General features: G+C 34.9%; 1 protein-coding gene across 6 annotated transcripts in view; it reads left to right on the top strand.

Moving 5' to 3' along the window:
* Nucleotides 1-9,544, top strand: part of Scgdelta (sarcoglycan delta) — a 194,763-nt gene extending 185,219 nt beyond the window's left edge. For all 6 annotated transcript variants that reach the window (XM_089175486.1, XM_089175490.1, XM_089175489.1 and 3 more), the window contains 3 exons: nt 6,312-6,501; nt 7,477-7,669; nt 7,767-9,544. In XM_089175486.1, coding sequence (XP_089031612.1) covers nt 6,312-6,501; nt 7,477-7,669; nt 7,767-8,232 — 849 coding nt within the window. In that variant the 3' untranslated portion in view covers nt 8,233-9,544. The remainder of the gene's footprint in view (nt 1-6,311; nt 6,502-7,476; nt 7,670-7,766) is intronic.
* The last annotated feature ends 5,795 nt before the right edge of the window (nt 9,545-15,339 follow it).

The following is a 15,339-nucleotide window of genomic DNA, read 5'->3' as shown; positions in this document are numbered from 1 at the left end:
CTCACTCTCTCTCTCTCTCTCTCTCTCTCTCTCTCTCTCTCTCTCTCTCTCTCTCTCTTGTTCATGCTCGTTTTCCGAGACACGAAGAAAGTCAAGTTTATTGTTTCCAGCGAGATTATATCTAGCAGGATTGGACGTACATAGACCTGGGAGTTCGGTTGTTTCTCTTAAACCGCATTTTCATCTAACACCAACACACCTAAGATTTACTATTAACGATTTAATAAGAAAACCTTTTTCCATTTTTTACTTTCATCTATTTTATTTATATCCTTGTTATTTTTGTTCAACTTTCTTACCCTAACCCCCCTCCTCCCTCATTTACGTGTACGTGTAATTTTTGTAGTATCTCATACTTAGCCAATACCATCAAACACTTTTCTGTACCTTAACAGTATGTGGTATTTGTTTTTTTTTTCGAATTGGTCACCTCATTCGTTTATTAACCATGACACATGGTTGCTTAACTTTAAACTAGATTATTATATATATATATAACAAATATTTACCCACATACTATCGAATGGTATACATTTTGTTGGTATTTAATAGTAAAATAACTTGGTTTGCATCTGTGTTGCATTGGGTTAATTCTCGGTTTTTAGCCTTTTCACTTTTACGGCTATAATTAAGCAACCAACGTGAAAACACAAACTCGTGAAGGGGGAAAGAAAAAATAAAAAAGAAAACTTCCCTTTATAATTTTTTTTTTGTTTAACTACCACAGAGTCACCACTAACACCACCACCACCAATACTATCATCGTCATTCGTCGTTTTGAGTTACCGCGAAGATAGAAGGCAAAAAGTAATTAGAGAACGAAACGTACGATAAATTATTGTGCCAGTAACGATAGAGAGAAAGAGAGAGAGAGAGAGAGAGAGAGTGAGAGAGTGAGAGAGTGGCAATACGAAGATAAAGTTAGGGAGTTGGATGAGATGACGTAATAAAAAAATAAAAAAAAAAAGGAAAAGATGAAGGAGGAAAGAGAAGGGAAAGATGAAGGAGGATAGAAAAGTAGGAAAAGAAGTGCAACGTTATAAGAGAATATCGGACTCGGAGACATTAATGATGCCCTTCGGGCACGCTGACTCTCCTCTAGTCGGCTTTATATAATTGTTACCATTAGCAAAAAAAAAATATATATATATATATATCATTATATACATCTTTTTCTATATATATAAAGTGATAAAAGTATATGTTATAAATAAGGCAAGAAAAAACAGTAGCCGCTAGTGACGCCAATCCCATCACCAGGCAGCTCGTTATTTTTTTAAGAGATCTATCTGCGATGAACGAGCTCGTTGCAAGTCCAACCCCTTTTTTTTATTGTTCTATTTCATTTTTTATTTATTTTATTGTATATTTTGTTGTTGTTTTTTTTTCTATAACATCCGGATTCGCTAAATGAAACGAGAAACTTGTTTGATTTTTTAATTATTTGTTTTATTATAAATCTTAGAGTCTCGACTTTAAAAAATAAATAAATAATAGTCTTCAAGATAATCATAATTGTTGCATTATCTATAAAACTTGATAAACCGTGTACGCAATCTTAGCATAAATGCTTGTTGAGTCCGATAAAAAAAACTCGTCTTAGGTTCACAGATTTATAGAAAATAGATTTATAGAACAATGTATTAATTTGAAAGAGTAAAATTTATAAAAGATTTTTTTAACATTGTTGCATGCTTCAATGTCTAGTTTTTTTTATCTAAAACCCGATCTGATCAGTAATCCTCATTAGAATGAAAAAACTAGTGAAACAAGAAGAAATTAGAATACACCAGGGTGAAAGGTTGAATAAATATGACGATGATGATGATGATGATGATGATGATGATGATGATGATGATGATAGAAATGCAAAGGATATGGGTTGTATATTTGTATATATGTATGTGTGATGAAGAAGGTGGAAAAGGTCGTTTCCCGTAGGGCGATGACAGTACGTTTTGAGTCAGATTACCTTAGTCACTAGGAGAGTTGGGCGAGTTTCGTCCAGCTCAGGATAATTACGTGAGGTAGGTTGGTTGGTAGGTAGGTAGATAGGTAGGTAGGTACATTAGCATCGGTCTACGTACCGCATGCATACATACGTGTAATTAGCAGTACGCAAGGGTATGCTTTTGCATTCAGGTATCTGGCCGTGTAAGCACAGCACACGTAGAAAACACGCGCAGTTAAACGAGCATCCAACGTGTCGTTGCTTCCCTACGAAAACCCTTTCCCTACCAATGTTTAGTAGTTCGTGCATGCTTTTACATTTCTATTCTTGATAAGACTATTCTTTCACCTTTTCTCAATTTTCTATCTCTTTCTGTTCTTCTTACGCATGTAATGATAGCAATAACAAGACAAATCTTGACTACTTTTTAAAGTATTTGAATTATAATTTGTTTTATTTTCACATAGTATGTAATTGATCAAAAAGTTAACACCAATGTTTAAAAAATTTGTCAAAGACTATATATATATATCTATATTTATTTATTTAAACATCCCAATCTCGTGTATAGATATAAAATAATGTTGAACACGTGATATTTCAGGATAAGATTAAACCTCGAATAAAAATGCATAAACATGTTTATCTAGATAAAAGGATAGGTAAAACATAAGAATAGTTTAAAAGTAGTTAAGCGCCCCTACCTATCTAGGATCTATCGTAAGGGCTAGGGCGTGAAAACGAAATGCTCTTATAATCCTTGTAAATAACGCGCTTTGTATTAATTTATGGACGGCGAGCAGCCGACTAACGTCCGGGGGCGTCGTTACGATGATATACGCTTGTAGGGGGTAGTAACAGGGGTAAGGGTAGAAGGTAGAAACAGGGAAAAGGGGTAAAAGGTAAAAGCGTGGGTGTGAGTGTGGGGGTGCTGGTGTTATTTGGATTTCATTACGTACTCTACGTTCTGAAATAGAAAGAGTGAGATAGTGTGAGTGTGTGTGAGGGGGTGAGGAGGGAAGTTAGGAGCTTCTCCTACACGTATGCTTCAATGTCGAATCGTGTTTCCGCATTTCTGGTGATATCGAAGGGGAGAAATTGGAGCAATGCCCGTGTGCCACCAACGACAACCTTGCACCACACCGGACGCCTCTGAATATACATATCTATTCGTGTATTATAATATCTAGGTATATTGATGCTGATGTGTATATGTATATGTGTATATGCATACGTACAGGATCGTTCATATCAAATGTTATCCAAATTGTTTTTCTACAAATTTATATGTATATTGAATTTGGTTTTTTTTTTCTTCTTTCGTTAGATGAATTTATAATAATAAAAAAGAATTTATGAATTTTTCTTAAATGATTCTTTTGATTGTAAGGGGTTGTTGAAGGGATTGTTCGTAGGTTTTTTATTTGTATAATTGTCTCGTCGAATTTTATAACAGGTATTTGAAATATTTTGTCCTTTTTTTTGAAGATTGTACAATCATTTTGTAATCTTTTACAGAATAAGTAAATTTCTCAGAAAAGAAAAGGAAAGAAATAAAGGAACATCGGGTAACATTTAATTTGAACTATCCTGTACATGATAGATACGCGCACGGGTAATAAATTTAAATCGATCACCAAGAGGAACGAGAAATATTCTTCGAGTACTACAGAATAGGAATAATTTAAACGATCAGGATGTTCCAATGCTCGATGACGAGTTTAAATTATATTCGAATCGTGAAAATTGTATTATGAGAAATACGAGAGAAATAAAGAAAAAAAGAAACAAGAAAAAAAAGTAAACGTCTTTTTTTTTTCTTTTCTTCGTCGTTAGATCGAAAAATGTTTCTAAGCAAATTCAGTTGATACTTCGAAGTTATTATAAAAAGTAGGGAAAACGATTTTAAATGTACATTAATCATCGATCACACGTCGAATAATCTAACGGATGAAAGTATATTAATAGATTATACTAGGAAGAAGGATTTTCATTGACCATAAAAATGTTACTTTTAATTTAACAATACTTCGAACACTTTGACATTATACGAATAATATCGGTCATAGTTATTAATCTTATTATGAGAGTTTAGGATCTTTATTCATTGTCAGATATGTACATCACTCTCTCTCTCTCTCTTTTTCTCTCTCAGGATGAATAATCTATTATCGTTTGGATGGATGAAAACGAGTGAGAGTGAACAAGAAAAATGAATTAAAAAGAAAAGAGAAGCACAAATTGAAAAAAAAAAAATAAAAAAAAGAGGAACGTTAGTTTTCCTATAATCCCGGGGTACGATTAAAATTTCATATTAGCGTACCTGTTATAAAATACATCATGTACATGGAAAAAAAAGAAAGAATCGGATGGTTTTTTATGAAGTTTTTATGCGATATCTATCCTACGATCGGTCGTTTGATATTTTAAACGTTTAATTATATCAAGATTGATTCTACTCTCAACTCATCTCTTGATAACAATCAACGTGTCAGGATTGTTAAATAAAAAAAAAGAAAATATCTGACCATTACTTTTCTCTCTCTCTCTTTCTCTCTGCATTTCTTTTCTTTCTTTTTTCCTTCGTACAAATTTGTCTATTGAACTAAACGACAAAATCTTTAAAATTGAATACAGGTCACGTTACAATATAAACTTAACGATAAGTTAAAAAAAAAAATTAAATAAATATATAAGTAGAGATAAAATGTTATCTTGGATATTACTACGAGTTATCATATTTCTCTAACGTTATCGATGTAACCGTTTACGTTTACGTTTAAATAGAAGGCACAATGATCGTATCGTTTTCCAAACGATTTGGCTAATCTATTGGCAATACTTTGAAAACCTTCTGTGACCACAATGACGTTCAATCGGATCGAAGTTGGGTGTTGCTTTTAAAAGAGTATCTGCAACATACAACAACACAACACAACACAACACAATACAACAACAACAACAACAAAATAAATAATACGAGTACCGATCTATTTCATTTCACTCTTTTGAAGATTTCAAAGTACATACTCTTGAAAGTAAACCCCCTTTCGAGTTTAGCACTTTAAAAAGACGTTTTCTATGACGTTAGCTTAAGTCGAAACGATTACGCAATTCATTTTAACGAGTTCTTGCACGTTTTCCCTGCCATTAAAAATTCATCAACGCTGTGAACTGAAATCAACGTGTGTCGTTGCACGTTGAACTCGCATAACCAACCACTCCTCTCTTCTCCTCGTCACAGTACCGCCGCCCCTAAACTCACCCCTTGGAGGAAAATTAGTTGGAAGTTTTAGATTTATCGTAGGTTTTGGCTACTACCCAACGAACCAAGCGTTTAAAACTTCTTTTTCTTTTATCCCATAGCAATAACAAATAGATTCTACTTCGATCGTATCCACCAATCATTGGAAATCAATCAAATAGAGGATGAGGATAAAAATCATTACGGAAAAAAAAAACTAAAATGAAAGAGAAAACAATTTAACGAAAATACTCTAAGATTTATTTTCAAGTAAACCAAATGTAATTTTTAATAAATATATATATATATATATTGAAAAATAAGAAGATTAATTTGACATTTTAGGAGTTAGGATCAAGGATTAAATAAACGATATAGGGTTTGTTTTTTTTTTCAACTGTCGTATAATTTTTGTTCGATCTATATTCAACGATCTGGAGGTAGACGAACCTCCTGGAAATAAAATTCTGCCTACGCCGATTTTCCAATATTACACGAGATATTTCAAGCGACGGTGGCGGTAGCAATAGTAATAGCAGTACTAGTAGTGGTGGTGGTGGTGGTAGTGTAGTTGTGGTGTAGTAGAATCATGATGGTTGTGGTGGTGGGTGCCAGCGTAGACACAATAGAGAGACCCCCTACAGCGTATAGGGTGCACGTGGCTCATCACTGGATTTATTATTGAAAGGTTCGAGAACGATAAGAGGCAGATAGCTATTGCATGCTTACAAAGCTCTAGGAATACCAAATGCTAGACCATTTTATTATACAAGATACATCCTTGACATTATCACGCGATGCAATTCCTTATTTCGAATTGAAAATATTTTTTATTCCACTACTCTACCTTCCTTCTATCCTTTTTCTTCTTCCTTTTTTGCGTGCATAATACGCAGCAAGTTCTCGTAAAGGTGGTTCTTCGGGTACAATGCGAACGTTCCGTAAGGAAAATAGCGGATATCGATAGAAATACAAGGGACGAGGGGTAATGGAGGTAAGGTGGGTGGTGGGATAGAGAAAGATGAGAAGAATAAAGGATTTTTATCGACGTTTTCGTCCTGAAGAAAAGTTCGATAGTCCGTTTCTTTCACTGACAGTCATTTCCTCTTCTTTCAGGAGGGTATCGGCTCGCTAAAAGTGGTGCCCGGGGGGATTGAGCTAAGAGGTCAGGCCGCTATTCTAGACACCCTCGTGGCCTCAAACCTTAGGTCTCGAAAAGGTGAAAATCTGGTACTGGAATCCTGGAGCAATTTTACGGCCACTGCTAGGTCGCACGATGGTCGATTGTTAGCGAGATTAACCGTTGGTAAGGAAAATGATAATGATACGTTTTTTATTAAACTATGTAATTAATATCATTTATGCAAATTCAAATGTTCATTTTTAAAACCCTCACTTTAATATATATTTGAAAACTTTCATTTTGCCTTGTGGATTATTAATTTGTCTTCAATGTTCACATGGGGAACAATTAAAATTTCTATGAAATAAAATATTAATAATTTGTATTATTATTCTTGGATGGTGTATTATTATTTTTAATATTTTTGTAAACATAAAGAAGGAACGGTTTTATTTCATTTCTTTGAAGTACGGTGAAGTACTGTTCACATAGTGTTACACACAAAATATTTTTTATACCGTCTCGTAAAAATGAAAATTACTCGAAACTTGTTGCATTTAATTTTCTTCTTTCTTTCTTTCTCTTTTATATTTTTTATTTATTTCAGTCATTCGACGTTAATGTAAATTTTTCTTGATAATTAAAATAAACATTCTTTGTTAATTTTGATAAGAACTAACGTTGCACGCTTTTACAACATGGGATATTATTTATATATATATATATATATATATATATATATATATATATATATATATATATATATATATTATTTTTTTTTTAATTGCAAGCTTCAAAGAGTTAAGATATTTACATATAACTTTTTCCAATGAGGGATTTTATTTTTTATTTTTTTTTTAAATTGTCGCTCAACGAGTCAAAAGCTGTATGAAAAATGAAATAAAATGAAAAGTTTTATCTCGCTAAATGAAAGAACCGTAAATGTAAATATACGAAATATTAACATACTTAAATGCACCGCGTATTTTCCCATCCTCAAAATTTTCAGTAAAATTAGGATAAGCCAAAACTACGTGTATGTATTTTAAGTTAGAACTCCTATTCTTCAAAATCTAATAAAAAAAGTTATGGTGTTTTGGGTTTAGAATATATTTTAGTAAATATAGAACACGTTTAACACTTTTAATATGATTTCAGGTGAGGACCGGTTCGATTGCATTTCAAAGGGCTTCCGAATAACCGATCCAAGAGGAGGAGTATTGTTTTCAGCCAATAGAGAACAAGTATTGGTTGGAGCAGACATGTTAAAAATAACCGGTGATGGTGGTGCCGTTTTCCAGGGTAGCGTACAGACACCATTAGTTAGAGGAGAATCTGGCCGGGGTCTCAGGTAATTTTATTTATCACATTTATCATCAATAAACCAATCTTATAAACAATAGACAAATAAACTAAATCAATTGTTATCTATTTGTTTGTTTTTTTAGATTGGAATCCGCAACGAGGTCAATAAAAATCAGCGCCCCACAACGAGTGGTATTGGAATCCTGGGCAAACGAAATTTCAGCGTCCTGTTTGACCGACTTGAAAGTTCAGAGCGTACACGGTGCAATAAGACTCGATTCCAAATCTGTCTTCCTGAAAGGTCTAAAAACAGCTGTAACTGTCCAAGGAAGATCCTCGAGGGAGTCACAACAACAACAACAACAGCAACCACAACTACAACTGCAATTACAACAACAGCAACTACAAGAAGAAGAACAACAACAACAACAGGAACAAGAACAAGAACAACATCAACAACAACAGCAGCAGCAGCAGCGGTCTTCCAGGTCCTCGATTCATCAAAATCCAAGAGAAACGAGCATTTATCAACTGTGTGCCTGCGCTAACGGGAAGCTCTTTCTTGCCAGACCGGAGGGTATCTGTCAAGCGGACAAATCCGTTTGCTAATGCGTCCTGGTGTCATTTAAATAAAAGAAAATTTCATCAAACGGAAAGGAAAATGAAAATGGAAACGACTGTTTGTACGGACGGCTTAAGATATTCGTCTTGTAACGAATAAAACCAAAAGAAAAACACACACACACTCGGAATAAAAATACAAGCCGTGATAATATCCAACCACAGTGTCAGGTGGATCAGAAGACGAGAGGCCTTTTTTTGGAAATCATTGCAAGAGTATCAAACGAATTGAACTAGTCGATGAAGCGATTGAATAATTAATATTCCCCACAAGTTGATATTTGCTCAAATTGACATTTTCTACGTAGCGGAAATGAGAGAGTCACTTGGGTGTCGGTGGGTGGTTATGGGTGTCTGTCTGCGTGTGTGTTTGTGTGTGTGTGTGCGTTCAAACGCTTCCTCGATTTGTTCCATTTTGATCGCACATTGTATATTATACCCTTTGTAGAGTATAAGTCCGCGTACACCCACGGAGTAGGTCGCGTGAAGTCATGTATGTGTGTATGTGTGTGTGTCTGTGTAATGTGTACTCGGTGACTTGCGCGGAAACTTGATCAACTACGACGACGACGATTATGATAAAGATGATGACGATTATGATGATGATCATGATAATGATGATGACGATTATGATGATGATAAGGATTTCCTAGGGTTCTGCGGACATCTATGTGTATGTAGCATTGTTGCTGACGCTACCCCGCGATGTATATCTTGTATATCAGTGAAAACGTAACGTGCGGTTACCATTTAGACATCAGATGCATCATTAAATAACACAAATCTCCAGCTCCTCGTCTATCCGCTTTCCTCCATATTTTTATCTTACGTCAATCCGTTGTTTCTTTTTGATCTAAATATCTTCTTCTTTCTTAGCTCCATGTTTGTTTCTATATGTCTCGTTTTTATTAGATATGTTGTTCAGTAGTTATAATAACGAAATGAAATGGTCTAACATTTTTATTACACACTCAAGAAAAAAGTAATTATTTATCGTGATATTGTTATTATTAAGAAAATAATTTTCTTATTTAGCAAAAGATAATTATAAACAAACAAAAAAATCTATCTTTCAATAAGCTAATACAATGCCCACAATTTGTAATACCAATTAGTGGTAAAATCGTATTATTCGAGAATTGATTTATTTTCGATCGCGTTTTCTTGTAAAACTGGAATGAAATGAAGACAAAATGTAGTTATTGTAAAAGGATCAGGATGCGATCCAGCTTGTACGCTGTACGTCGGCCATGTCCATCTATTTATGTATGTGGCAATAAAGTCGTTATTGTTACTATTATTATTAATCGTCGCCAAGTGCCTTCCATTTTTGTTCTTTTAAATTCAGGTTAATCTCATATACGGGGACACTTAACTAAGTTGCTATTGGACAACCAACATCAAAAAGTAAGTAAATAACAAAGATAAATGTAAGATAATTTTGACAAAATATATCTCATGTTGCACATAATTGCAGTACGTAATACGATCGTATTAAAAACAATAATAACTTGATTTAATTTTATCAAAATGTTTAATGAAAAGAAATAGAATTTAAATCTGAAAATAATTCAATCGCAAATTTCGCAGATTAGTAAATAAATAATCTGACGAGTGATTTAATTGCATTTAGTATTCATTCTTGAATAGTAGTCATAAATTGAAGAAAAAAAAGTTATTTCCAGGTAGGATAATTTTTTAATCTGAAAAGACAACAAGTATGATATTTTGTTAAAATGAAATGGCCTATTTTCGAGATACTCTTGTACACGTAACGATAGGTATAACAGAGATGCAATCTCGTGCAGTGGTCGCAGTAAGCGATTCCGACGGTAGGATAATTTTCTCGAAATTCGAGATTAAAATTGCATCGGGCAGGGGAGGAAAGAGGAAAGGCGAAAGGAGAGAGAAACGGGCTGGGAAATGAAGAAAATGTAGGAAAAACAATATGCGAGACAACTACGGATTAAAAATAAAAGTCGTACTTTTGTGTAGGATCTAAAAGCGGGTTGGTTCGTAGAAAGAAACCCACTGGGCGAATTATAGTGAATTAACATGAACGCGAAATAGTATAAGGAGAAATAAGAAAAAAAAAAAAGAGAGAATAGTTGAAGGAAAAATAATGGCGTGAAAATTCTCTCTTACCTCGGTTAAAAATAAATAAGAAACAAAAGATGGAGGGTGGAAGGGGGTGAGTATCGTTATATTTTTGTGATAAGAATAAAAAGAAGAAAAAGAAAGAGAAAAAAAAGTATGGAATAAAGAAAGAAAAGTAAATGAAATAAACAAAAGGGGATGTCTCTTTTCAAGAATACTAGGGGGTAAAAAGTATTGTCTAAGTAAACCTCTGTAAACTTGAAAGTCTTGTTGAGTTTCTGCTTGGACAAACGATCAAACTACTTCAGCTTTTACTCGATCTCTTCCGATTGTGTAGCTTTGCGCTTTAGTGAGTCAAGAAGCACGTTGAACCAATCGTGAACAGTATAGTTGTCGTCTATGTCTATGTCTATCTATGGATGAATAGATACAGTGAAGGTGAAATTCCCTACTCCTCCACCCTTAATGTACGATCGTTTCGATTAATCCTCCAAGTGGATTCACGCGCTCGTAGGGGTTTAATCCTGGTACGGGCGTTACCGTCGCGTTTAACTCGACCGTTCGTTCCTACTCCGACGATCGTTCATCCATTCATCCCTTCATTTCCATATAAAATATAAATCGTTCAACAACCTTATACGAATACCTACAAAAAATAAAAAATAAAACACGAATAGATATATGTTTGTATATATTACTTTTGCATGATTACGAATAGTTACCATATATATCGTTGATTTGTGTCAGCCTTGGCAGTTGGAATTTCTACCAATCGAATTCTGGGATACTTTTAAATTTACGAGTCAACGTTTTATTGCTTTAGTTAATTCATCAATTTTATAAAACGTAGACGGTACGTATAAAAATAACATTTTTGTTATATTTATTAGTTTGTCTTTTGAGTAGAAGTAAAGAGGTTTCTTTTTTTTGGAGCATCGTTGAATTAAGAATAGGAATTGGGGTGTCTCGTAAATTTAAGGGTTGAATTTTGTTACTTTTCTCGATTAATTTCAACAAGACTTGGATGTGCAAATGAAAAGAATTGGAAACAATAATTTTACCTATTCCCTTTTAGTAGTGTTTACCTCGTTTTATTTTAATTATGACATAATAATAAAAAATATAATTGATTATTAATTTAGTATAATATAAATCCCTTCCGGGTCTTTAACAATATATATATAACTTGTTACATAGAAGAAGCAAATTACACGAAGGATTTACACATATGGCCTTTAGCTGCTGTTAGGCTTTTCCATAGATTGAAGGTACCCGTTGTAAAAGGATTGTACCTTCAGGGGCTTGGGAAGAATTAGTTCAAGTTGAGTACAAGCACGATTATACTTTGGCAATATATAGTTGAAGAGCCCCTGTAGGGAGATATAGTTGAGTAACGTTGGTAACAGTAAAATCCTGTTGGTATTCAACCCGTCCTGGGTGTAGTATCTAAAGGATGAGTTCTGTGAACCGTGAAATTGTTGCACATGGATACGCGTGCGTCCGATAAAGCTTTAAATACGAATTAGTGGCACAGCAGCCGCCGCGGAAGTCTTCTCTCGGCAAAGCAACGCACCCGTAACGCAACAGAATAGAACAGAACAGAACATAACCTAACCTAACCTAACTTAACTGGATTCAATGCACAGTGCAACGTGGGCTACAACACGTGTGCTGTCCTGAACATTGTTGAACACACAGGTTTGTTGGTGGTCCACCTCTTCTCTCGTGCTATTGGAAATCTTGTTTCTCTTCTGTAATTATTATTGAATAGGGGTGAGGTATGGTAGGGATGGGTTAGCGGAAGATAGAGGGTGGTACGGGAAGCGTTTTAAGGATTGAATTCGTAAGCGGGCGGCACTAACGTCGACACATCGGTAAGCATTAAATGTGGTCTGCCGTTAATGACTACAGTCGTGTGCTAAGCTTTTACTGGTATATATGAAGATAGTAATAGTAGTAGTAATAGTAGTAGTAGTTGTAGTAGGGAACATAATCGAAGCGTTTTACTTTACGCATCGTCCTACTACGTTACCTACGCTCAAGATAAAAAAGATGAGAAGGAAGAAGGAAGGAAGGAAGGAAGGAAGGATGAAATGGGAGGATGAGGTAGTAAAGGGGTTTAGGGGGTAACAGGGGAGGGGGGATTGTAAAACTCGCAAATAGATATTTGCCGAAGGCGGGGACCACCAGCAACCCGCGTTGCAGAAATTAAAAAGGAAGTGGTATCGATCCGCGGTATTGCCGCACCATCATTGAAATTATGTAAGCTAGAAATGTAGGTTAATGCATACTCGAACCGCGTTCTTAATGCCACCGACGCAAATTGTCGGGCTATGTGTATTTTTGCGAACATTTTGCGGGAGCACCATCCAACGTAGATGTTTATCGTAACTCCGTAAAGAAAGCCGTCGTTCCACGGGCTCTTTCTTTTTCCCTTATAGACGAAAATGGAAATTCGAGAGAAAGAGATGGAGGAAGGTAATTTTTCAATCGGCCTTGATCGAACCCCACTATTCCACCCACCGCTTTCGTCTCGTCTTACTTCTTTTAAACGAATAAATTTTGTTTAGTTTTAATTTCATCATAATTCTCGTTAAAGTTATATTTCTTTTATTTGAAATAATGAAAACATCATTTTTAATATTCCACATATATAAAAACAGAAAGTGTTTTGTTTGCTAATAATTTGATGCACTTCAATATGATTGTCTTTTAATAATCTAATTAAAATATTAACACCTTATCTCCATAATAGCACGTGATAGGGTTTAAAATGCAATTTTATAAGAATTCAAAGACGATTAATCTATTGAGTATCGATAAGACGTTAACAATTCTAAATAATCGATATGAATATTTAAAGTAGATAAAATATCGGACATAATATCAAAAGAGAGAATGAAAATAAATATATAATAAAGACTCGTTTAATTTTGTATTTTAATAATAACACAAATTGCTTTCTACCCGACTTGAGATCAGGTTCAACAATGTTTTTTCAAAGTACTAAACTTGATAGAGAGAGAATAAAAATTCGATTAAATGAAAAATACAATAAAGATTGTTTGATCCTAGATCAAACGTTTGTAATAAAAAAGGTTGAAAAGAATGAATGGGTGTGGGTACGTACTGCGACAGGGTTAGATCTGATGCGTTAGTTTAAAGTGTAAATGCAAACTACGATAGGAGTATAACAGGTTGTTGCTTCGTAAAGAGAACTCTACGGTATGGAACGTGAGTGGATCGAGTAAACGTTGTCGTGTTAAACATATATGTATGCAGTTGTAGTAGTAGTAGTAGTAATAGTAAAAGCATTGGTGGTTGTGGTGGTGGTTGTGGTAGTGGTGACGTTGGTGATGTCTGTGGTGGTCGTTGGTGAGTACCGAGGGCTGAGGGTTGAGAGGTAGAGGCGGATCACTTCCACGAGAGAAATCCACCGAGAGGGGATTGTCTGAGGTCAGAGGTTAGGACACTCGTGCCTCGAGGGCTCTTACTCTGATCAAAACCGCCAAATAGATAAATTACTCATCCTACTCGTTCTCTCGTTTCCTTTTCCCCGAGATTTTAAACTAAACATAATATAAAAAAAGATTAAGTATGAAAGATAAGATAAAAATTCTTTTCTCGAAATATCTATGTTTGTGTTGTTGTTTTTTTTTTCCTAGAAAGAGAACCATAGTTTGTTTGGAAAGAAAAAAAAAATAATAAAAAATGAAAAAGAACAATTCCGCTATTTAATTTCTGTTTTAGATATGAAATTATAAGAATCGATATGAAGGAGATAACAGAAACCTCGTTTATTATTCTTAGAAATCAATCGTAGTCACTTTATTAGATATTTAACAGAGCAAAGTAACGATGAAGTAATATTTGATGATTTCCGTTAGGACAGAATTAGAAGATAGATCTTATAGAATGCGGGTCGAGTTCTAGGAATAGATATCTAAGGTGTCTAATGGAAACCTAATGAGAAAGCGAGGAATCCATCCATATTCTCTGGTCGATTTCTATCAGCAAACGTTAATCCTTACTACACCTGATGCGTTCCTGTCTTCCTAGTACCTCTTCAACAACCCTAACCTCACTTTACTTACTTACGTATGTTAGTATTTACTTACTTACACCTTAGGTATTTCTTGTGTGTATGTGTACGTGTAAAAGGCATATAGGGAATCGTAGTTTTCCGGAACCCAGGGTTAGGTGTCTCAATTTCGTTAGTTCGAAGGAACTGAAAGTCTCGGGGAAGTAGTAGTCTAGGTGGTGCCGTGCGAGGGACACAGTAATGGCGGCTAAATTCCTAAAACGGCCGGATGCAATTTAATGCCAGTCGTCGTGGCGCTATCATCGCTTCGCTGATGCAATATCTTTCGAGTTTCCGCCGTCTAGTTAGTGCGAAACGAGCTGTTGATAAATCTCTCTCTCTCTCTCTCATTCTCTCATTCTCTTTCATTTTCTGTCTGTCTTTCTCTCTCTCTCTCTCTCTCTCTCTCTCGCTCTCTCTCTCTCTCTCTCTCTCTCTCTCTTTCTCTCGTGCATACACCAAGGCACCTATTCGCGCACCCCTCTCTACTGCCATCAACCGAGTACCTCGGTATGTGGAGGCCATTTCTCCCGGCCGGAATTACATCCCCCAAATTGTAATTTTGTCGGGCACCACTCTCTCTTCCTCTCCCCTTAGCATCTCCACATTATTCCCCCCCTCTTCTCCACTTTCTTCCCTTACAAACTCATCCCACACTATTCTTCAAACTACTTACAAGTCTTATTTTTTTCTATGATATGTTTTCTTAACCGTACAATATTTGACTGTTAAGTTTCTTTTTTCTTTATTTAGGTCAGACAAATAATCTTTCAGCAGGAAAAATTGTTTCTAAACTTTAAAATGAGTTACTCATGTATATACTAGTTTTGCAATTGGTTAAAAAAGAATGTTGACTTTATGAAAAGAAAAAAGTTTCGTCGGGATCTTACTTATAGTTAAATTGTTATTTTTATTTT

This window comes from Polistes dominula, unplaced genomic scaffold (assembly GCF_049000335.1).
Source record: "Polistes dominula isolate Pdom_NZ unplaced genomic scaffold, Pdom_raw_medaka contig_17, whole genome shotgun sequence".
Taxonomy (NCBI): Eukaryota; Metazoa; Arthropoda; class Insecta; order Hymenoptera; family Vespidae; genus Polistes; species Polistes dominula.
This window is presented reverse-complemented; position numbering and strand designations above follow the sequence as displayed.